General features: G+C 48.4%; 1 protein-coding gene across 2 annotated transcripts in view; it reads right to left on the bottom strand.

The window, feature by feature from the left end:
- Positions 1-1,435: 1,435 nt before the first annotated feature.
- L3MBTL4 (L3MBTL histone methyl-lysine binding protein 4) overlaps positions 1,436-9,233 on the bottom strand; it is a 492,971-nt gene continuing 485,173 nt past the window's right edge. For both annotated transcript variants that reach the window (XM_004466967.3, XM_004466965.3), the window contains 2 exons: positions 5,876-5,938; positions 1,436-3,072 (listed from right to left, as the gene is read on the bottom strand). In XM_004466967.3, coding sequence (XP_004467024.1) covers positions 2,854-3,072; positions 5,876-5,938 — 282 coding nt within the window. In that variant the 3' untranslated portion in view covers positions 1,436-2,853. The remainder of the gene's footprint in view (positions 3,073-5,875; positions 5,939-9,233) is intronic.

Genomic DNA, 9,233 nt, shown 5'->3' with positions numbered 1-9,233 from the left:
GCGCAAGGAGTGCGCCCCATAAGGAGAGCCGCCCACCGTGAAAGAAAGTGCAGCCTGCCCAGGAATGGTGCCGCACACACGGAGAGCTGACACAACAAGATGACACAACAAAAAGAAACACGGATTCCCATGCCGCTGACAACAACAGAAGCGGACAAAGAACACGCAGCAAATAGACACAGAGAACAGACAACTGGGGTGGAGGGGAGAAGGGGAGAGAAATAAATAAATCTTAAAAAACAAAAACAAAAACATGTGAAGCCTGGGAGGTATAAGAGCAGGGTGAATTTGAAGAAATGAAAGAAGTTCAGTATAAAGCCAGCATAGAATATGAATGAGAGTTACAGCTGAAGAGATTAGCAGGGGCTGGATGGTGGAAGGCAGCAGAGGGGTGTTGGGGTCAGTTTGGACCGGTTGGCAAGAGCTGATTAACCACTTCTTCCCAACTCCATGTTCAGGGATGTTATGTTGGGCATGGAGGAAAAATTTATACCACAGCAACTGACAAATGTGATGAAGCAGATCCACTCCTCTCCCCCCACCCCTTCGACAGTTAGTTAAATATTTACCAGCACACCAGCAACGTTTGTAAGCCGTGCTGGGTCTTTATCTTAAGGTTAAGAGGAAGCCATTAGAAGTTGTTAAGCAGGGAAGGGACATGCTCAAAATTGTGTTTTTGTAAGTTTCCCTGGTTGCAGTATGGCAAAAAGATTGAGAGGAATAATGCTGGAGGCAGGGAGACTAGTTAGCCGGTTGTCGCAGAAACCGTGGCAGTGGGTGACAGGCATTTCCATTAGGGAGGAGAGAGTGGCAAATGGCTCAGGCGTCCATTGGGAAGTCTTTTACATAAGCAGATGCCCTAAGAGCCACAGACTGCTTGGACTGGAGAGGAGGTGAAGGAAAGGTCAAGGACACTTTAGCTCCCTGGCCTTGGCAGCTACTCTGCTGATGACGGCATCATCCATCAGGTGAGGAAGAGTAGGGTGGGACGATTTGAGTTCCCTTTTTAACAAGTCGGGTTTGAAGTACGTGGGTGACATCAAGTGGGGCTGTCCAGCAGATGGCTACACACCTGGGTCAGGTTCTTCCTACCAGATCACACCATCTTCCAAGAAGACGATGGTTCAACCCTAATTTAGTTTGTGACTTGCCTGTTCTGGTCTAGAACCTTCTGTTGAAGTGACATGTATTAAATATATGAAGCAAGGAACCCATGAAGTGAGCAATTTTGAGGTTCTTTTTAATTAAAAAACTCCAGTTTCATCTCAAATTATTAACACCTACATTTGCTTCCCTAAGGAAATATAACCCAAGGAATGTGGTTCTCAGAAATGGCTGACGCCTTTGCTTTTTCTTTTATGCTGAGGAAAAAAGCCTCCAGGCTGTGGTGTGAGCACAGGTCATAACAATATATTAATGTATTAAGGCAATGAGGTGTGGGTTTTATCTGTTTATTATCATTTAAAATATATTAATTTTTAACATAGTAGAAGCAGGAATTTTTATTGTATATGGCAGTCTACAGAAAAAAAACACACACATAAAATTTCACAGAAACAAGTTTACATTGAACAATAATATATTAAAATTGCATCTAGGTCAGGAATCTAAAGAAATGACATATATGCACACACCTTAGAGAAGAATGTTTTTTCTTCAGTTACCTAAAGTTTGAGAAAATCTCCAAACAAAATAACTTTCTAAAACCGTTAACATTCTTAATGAAGCAAATGGTAACGATCAGGCCCGAGACTCTCTTTTATCTATTCCGTTTCCCTCCCCACTCAAAAATGACAGCTCTCCACTTCCAGGAGGGAACTAGTAGCTCTTACTTTGGGTGTAAGAAAAGAGGTTATTTGTCTTTCAAACCTGGGGTCTCCTCACAACTTAAGTTTCAGGTGCAATCATGAATTAAAAAAAAGAGGTCTGATATCAAATCAGGATTTTTCAAATGAATAATAGATATCAAGCTCCCTCCTTGAGAGGTCTTCTGTTTTAATGGCGTGCTTCTTTGTAAGATGAACACAAGGCCCGGGTGTACCACAAGTGCTTGTCCCACAGATTCAGACAGACCACAGCACAAACCAAGTCTTTTTAAATGGCCTCCGAGTAGATGCCAGGAGGATTGGGAGCAGGCAGGCATCCGGCCCACAAGCTGATCCTAGAGTTCCGATGAGGTCCTCTGCTCCCCAGAAAGCGCATGGAACCCTGTTTTGGGGACTCACTAGACTGCCGGCAGCCTTTGCTCAGTTCCCAGTGTGACTGCTTTCACATCACCTGGGCATACGCCTTTGTAGCTCCAGGAGATCTTGGGAGCACAGCCAAGAAATGGTTAACTGACCAGAAAGGAGAATGAATTAATTTTGAAAACATGTGCTTATTAGTATTATTTAAAGATTCACACTTTCCTGAGTAAAGCACACAAAAATCTCACATGGAGTCTATTTTGAAGCACCAGGTCTCCATCTTCTAGACTCACTGCCATCCAGATGGCAAATCTGAGCCAGGGTCAGAGGTTGTTCTGGTGTATTTGTGAATACCATGTTTCTAATATTTCACCACTCGAGAGTTTTGTGCTTGCAAAATGGGAAGTGTTTTTTTTTACGGAGAAGGAAAAGAATGAAGGAAAAGAATGTGGGCTTCTTTGGTCTGTTGGTTGCAACCCAAAGCTGAAAGTATTTCATCAAATAAAAAGATGCTTATGAACCTATCCATGTACCTCGGCCTCTGCCTTGCTGGCACCTGAGCGGTCATCAAAATCCTCTAAATGTATAAACCAGAGACCTTACAAGGTCCAGGTTAAGCACGGATATTACCGCGTGGAGATTAAAATCAAATTAAGGTATGCCGGCTTTATTGTTGAAGGAGCACGGTCCTGGAGTCAGGAGAAGCTGAGTGAGCCCATCTACTCCCCAACGCCTGTCCTGAGGCGGCCGCCTCCTCGGGGAGGTCCTGGGAATTTCTGAACATCAGGATAGAATTATAGATCTTCAGTGCCGGACCAAGTTTGATCTTCATCACTTTGACGATGTCCGTCTGGGTCAGAAGCAGGAAGGCTTTGCCATCAATCTGCTGAAAATAAAGAAACCCGAATAAAAAGCTAGTTTGTCCACAGATGACTCTGGGGTGTGGAGCTCTGTGACATCTGACTGCGGTGGCCTTCCCAGAGAGCTCGGGAGCAGGGGAGAACTGGAGTTGTTAGCTCACCGCTCCATCAGGACCAATTGTTCAACTCCATTTTGTTTTCAGGACTTCGAAGTCAAGTTAAATTAAAAAGGTTCCCATTCTGTTAAATAAGAATTCAATATATACTGGCTGTTCCCAGGCTAAGTTTCTATTTATTTAGTAAACAAATTTTGCTTTATTTAAATCTTGGCCTGAATTTGTATCAAGAGCCTTAAAAATAACATGCTTTCATCCACCAAGTAAATCTCTAGGATTTTTTTCAGTCAAGACTCTGGTGTTATAGATATTAGCAAAATACTGAGGAAAAAAAAAGCCCAGCATTTCCAATAACAGTGGAAGTAAATATGTTATACTAGGCAGTCACTAAAACTCAGGTTTCAATGGAACATTTAATGACATGAGAAATTTGTGATGAACTGTTAAGCAACAAAACATGATATGATAATTTAGAATTATCTCAATTTTAATTTGTAAAATTAAATAGGCATTGGATATATATGTATATAGATACAATGTTTGAAGTATTTGTACCAAATGTTAAATTATTTGTGGCTGGTGGTATAGTGGTTTTTATTTTCTCCTTTTAATGCTGAATTTAAGAGTTTTTAATAAGGAATACCACTGTAAGCATAAATACAAATAAAATAAATGTGTTATCCACTTTTAAAACATACTGTGGTCTGGAATCTCATAGTTCTTCTGAGATTCATGTGACAGCAACTGGCCACCACACGCTGCCTCTCTAGAGCTTCTGGAAAGCCAGTGAGGGTCCCACACCTGTGTCACCCAATCGAAGAGCCCGGGCCGCCAGGGCTCCTGGTTCCATGACCAAGAAGACAGCAAGGAAAGGGCTTTCTATGGCAAGGCCCTCCTGTGAACCTAGTGCTGTGCTGAAAACCCTTGCTGGTGGAACACCACAGAGCTCTCAGGGCCAGCATCTCGCTGACGGGTATTCTCACGACTAAAGGAGGGCCTCACACTGAGCCCCTGGGCTGGGATTTCAAAATATTACATTTTTAAAAGTTTAAAAATTCAAAGACATTTTCAGAAGCCTCCTGTGTGTTTAGGCTATGTCGTCTGGAGGAGGACCTCTTCCATGGGCAAAGATCACATTTCCAACAGCAGCAGAAGAACCTCTAGCTTTCTCACCCTAACCTGGGTTTAGCATCAGCATTTTCAGGCCAAATAGTTGATAATAATGGCAGTGATGATGATGAAACCAACCACTGTTTATAGGGCTATACAAGGTCTTATTTACACGAGCTTCCCATTAACCCCGTAAGATAGGTAGAGAAACCCCGAATGAGAAGCTCAGTGACTTGCCCAGGGTCACACAGCTGACAAGGGGCTAAGCTGGGCTCTCAGTTCAGGCTTGTTGGACCCCAGAGGAGCCCCTCTGCTCTGTATCACTGCCGTTTATTAAGTCCCTGTTCTGAGACAAGAATTGGGCAAGGTACTTTTAACACAGTCATCCCAATCTCTAAAAAACCCCCTCAAGTGGGTCTGTCCTATAGAAGTGGGTAAGAGAGGCTGAGTGACTTGTCCCAGATGACACTGCCAGGGATACTCTTTCCACCCCACCACACAGGCAGACTCAAGGTGGGTTTTGGGTGTTGCTAAATGCACAGAGTGGACTTTGCCCAGGAGGCTGCGCCGAGCCAGATGAGCGCACCTTTCCACTGGCAGCCACCTGGTCTGAGGTCAGACTGACCCTGCTGCTGAGGTCCCTGCACATAAGAGCTTGCTGGGCCCTGAAGGGTCCAAGACCTAAAACTCAAAGAGAACTCGCCCTGCACCATGCTCGAGCTCTGGAGGGCTCCGGGCGCTGCTTTCTGGAGTTCCCAGCACTGTGGTTTCCTTGGCACATTCTAGAGCAAAGACTGAGGCTTTGCTGTCAGAGGGATACGGGCTGGAATTGGGCTCTCCCTCTTCTCACCATGATGAACCTCCCTGAGCCTACTTCTTCTTTGGTAAACTGCCATGGTAGGTGGTTGTGAGGCTCAAAGGACGCAGGTGAGACGCTCAGCCCAGTACCTGGCCCATGGCGAGCCCCGGAGACACAGGAACTATCATTACTATGAGCATTACCGTTCTGTGGCTGGTCTAGTCTCTTCTGGGCCCCCGTGGCTATGGATACTAGTTTCAGGACACATGCTAAGCAGTCCAACCAAGAGGAAGCAGGAAGCAGAAAAACCCACAGAAGGATTTGGGGGCTTTTCAGCTTCCCTTTAGGAGCCGCTGCAAGAGACAGGACTAGGAGGCACCCCTACCACTTTGGAGTAGACACCTTCCCTCTTCCCCAGCTGCTGTCCCCGGGAGGGTCCCTCCCTCCCCACGGAGGCGTAGCATGGCCAGTGCAGAGGCTTCCCGGCACTCGTCGGTATTCAGTAATTAACTTGTTCATTTACTCTTCATCCAAATCCAGTATTTATTGAGCACGCTGTGTGAGCCGAGCACCATGAGCATTAAAATTCCTGCTCTTCTGGGACAAAGCAGAGCTAAATATAGAGACCCAGAGAGGGAGGCAGGATTTGCTTGGTCTCTAACCACACTGCTAGCCTCTTCCTTGCCAGAAGCCTCCCTTTGCTTGCCTCCCCCCAATTCTCTTTCTCATATTTAAGTAAATGGAAACAAGGTACTTCTGGGTCCAGAGGTTTAAAATATACAGGCTAATCTTCACGTGGCTTACCTCTTTCTTGAAGCACTTGGCGTACTCTTCACAGCCTAGAAGAGACTGTACAAACTCGGTCACCTACAGCGCAAGATGAAAAGCCTAATTTAAGACACACCTGAAATCATTTCCTGGGTTGAGTAAAATGTACTTCGACGCCCTCAAACACTTGGGATTTACATGCTAATAACTATCACGTCAGGTTAGCGCTGGGCAGCTGAGGAACTAGAAGGGCCTCCGGAACCTTCTGTGTCCCTTTTTTCCCGGTTGACCTACATCCTAAGGGCATGGTTATGGCTATAACAGTGCCAGCCTCTGTTCTCTCAGCTGCTTACCCCCCCGACCACCACCCTGTGAGGTCAGAGGCAGGGGCTAGCGACCTGTGCAGCAGCACGTCACACGATGGTGAGGCGGTAAGGCCTCTTTCCTTTCAGGGCTCTTGGGGTCTGTCTTACTCACCTCTCAATCTGCTGTACCTAGCAGGGCCTAGCAAACAACAGAGTTGATAAACCCTGCTGAGCTGGTTCCCCTGTAGGTGAGGATGCAGGTGACGCCTGAGCAGGGGTGGCGGGGGTGGAGCGGGCTGTGGACTTACGGGCAGTTACCCACCCAAGGCCCGGAAGATGATTTTGGAACTTAGGTTTTCTGACTCCAGATCCAGAGTTCTGGACAATCAATCAGCTTCCAGCTCGATTTCCCACCCTTCCCTTTGTCTTCCCTCCCACACGTGCCCCACGTTCTTTTTAACGAGGGAGAGAGGAAGCCGTGACGGAGAGCTGCCTGAACCGACGTGGTGAAGGGCAGATTCCCAACGGCCACTGACAACTGGACCCTGGCCACGTGTGGCAGGGCCTGGTGCTGTTGGAGGCTGTGAAAGGCAGCCAGAAAACAGTAATGGAAAATGGATCTCGGGGCGTGACATTTATTGGTGGAACTGGCTTTTGGTCTTGGTCTGTGTTTTCGGCTCTCGGCCTCCTGTGTCGATGGAATTACTCATGCTCTCCCTTCTCTGGTGGGGAAGGTCCACGACAAAGCCAGGGAGGCATGGCCTTCTGTGAGCGTGCCCCACAAGCAGAGGCCGTGGGCCGGCTATCCCTCAGGAGACCTGCCGGCCCCCCCGGGCTTTGCAGAGCTGTCGGGGCCAACACCCGGGGGCCGGGGCTGGGCTTGACCTCGCCGTCTGGTATGCCTGGGGTCTGCCCCCCCTGCCGTCTCACAGCTCCATTTAACCTGAGCTAACATGGAGATTTCAGAATAGCTTCTTTCTAGAGGCAATCAGCCTGTTGGTGTCTGCTCAACTCGCCTCTGACACAGCAAGTATATTTTACTGTGAGTCATTTCACAGTCATCCTCACAAAGTGTGGGAGGAAGCGATAAGGTTGTGAAAACTCCTCAGACACCGATCCTCAGGTTGCCAAGGAAAGCTTTGTGTCCCAGGAGCATGCGGAGGGGCCGGCCGGCCTCAGGCTGGCCTTTGTCCCTTAGCAAGCACGAGCCCTTGCAGGTGAGACCCTGGCACTCCGGCTGGTCACGTGCCAAGAAAGCTGAGGCTGTTTGTTGAGTTAATAAGGTTTTCTCTTTTCCAGGTGAGCAGGAAGCATGCAGCAATGGGCTTGGTATTTGCAGGGAGCTTATTAAAACCTTGGACACACTGCTGGTCAAACCTGCAGAGGCATGACCGCGACGGGTGAGTAAAGGGGGCTCTGAAGTGTGGCCATAGCCGCGCTTCTTGGGAACAGGATACTGCGGGGTGGGGGTGAGAGTGGGGGTGGGAATGTGGCACCCTCCTTCCCCAGAATGCTCTTGGGCCAGCACACCTGCCCACTGGACACCACGATGTGTGAGGCACCATGCAGGGTGCTGGAAAGACGGCGCACGAGCAGGTCGAGACTGGCCTTGCAATGGTTTTAGTGTTGGATTAGTGACGGCAGCATAGAGGGAAACGGTGAGTAAAGGAAAGCTTGTAAATCATGACAGTACATGGTCAGATATGCTCAAATCCATGAGCGCTATAGAGGCTCTGGCGGGAACTCAGGAAAGCCTTCCCAGAGTAGGTGGTGTCTGGAGACAGGCCTCAGTGCAGGCACAGAACCTGCACCTCGGTGATTCTGAGTGGGTGGGTGCAGAAGGGCGAGGGATTCAAAGGAGCGAATCTGGAGTGGATTGCACAGGGCGTGAGGAGTCTGCTTAGGCTGGACCTGAGGACAAGAAGGGCAGTGAGTCTGGCCGTGATTCCCGGCATGGGTCTGCCCTCCTAACAGCTGCAGCTGGGAGCCCCTGGAGCTGTGGCCCCCTCCCACTCACATGCTGGAATCACCTGGAGAGCTTTAGACCCCACTGGAGCCAGGCCTCGCCCCCCAGCAGTCCAAATGAATGGAACTGGGTCGGGTCCAGGATGTTTCTTCAGCTCCCCAGTTAGGGTTGAGGACCAAGGCACTAGAGAAAGCTTGAGAGACCATCTAGCAGTGTCTGGGTGGATCTGTGCCAGACGCCGGGCTGGGTGGGAGTCACGAGGTGTCTGCAGCAGCTCAGGGGAGACGTGGGGAACCAGACCCTGCAAACCAGGCAAGCAAAGAGCTGAAGGCGGGAGGTGCTGCCGTGCTGGGATCCTGAGGCTCTGGGGACAGTCTGGGTGGGGGCAAAAGGAATCAAAGCAGTGTCCAGGAAAAATGCTCTAAAGCAGGGTTTCTCAACACTGCTGACAAGTAATCCTTTGTCGTGGGGGAATGTACTGTGCATTGGAGGATGGGTAGCAGCATCTCTGGCCTCGACCCTCTAGATGCCCATTGTAACTGCCCTTCCCAGTGGCAACCAGAAATGTCTCTAGATGATACCAAATGCCCCCACCCTGGGGGTGCAAAACTGCCCAGGTTGACAAGCACTGCTTTAAACGAATTTCCTGGGACTGTTCTTTCACATTTCTTCTGAAAAGGAAAGAGGGGCTGAATGGTACAGTCCGAAAGAAAAAATAGAAAATAGAAAAAGGGAACTAGGAATGAGCTGAAGACACAAGTTTTGTTCTATCTCAAGTACTAGCTTCAGTGGGGAAGCAAGAGAGACCCTGGTTTCCTCATCAGTAAAATGAACATGCTCAGAAAACTGCTCCTCACAGCAAAAGTGCTGAGATGCCTTGATGGTTTGCATATGTTAAAATGTTCTTTTCTGGGAAAACAAATGGCAAAGGGATCATAGTACCCCTCTTTAGTATTGTAAGCCAGGAAATCACAGCCCATGTCAAAGGTAAACTGGATTTTTAATGGGAATAATTGTCTTAAGCCAAACCAAAGAGAACACAGAGCCAGTGCTGCGGAGCATGGCGCCCTCAGCTTAATCGGGTGCAGCCTCACCCCCCACAAGCTGAGAGGCCCTGGTGCTC

Source organism: Dasypus novemcinctus, chromosome 16 (assembly GCF_030445035.2).
Source record: "Dasypus novemcinctus isolate mDasNov1 chromosome 16, mDasNov1.1.hap2, whole genome shotgun sequence".
NCBI lineage: Eukaryota > Metazoa > Chordata > Mammalia > Cingulata > Dasypodidae > Dasypus > Dasypus novemcinctus.
This window is presented reverse-complemented; position numbering and strand designations above follow the sequence as displayed.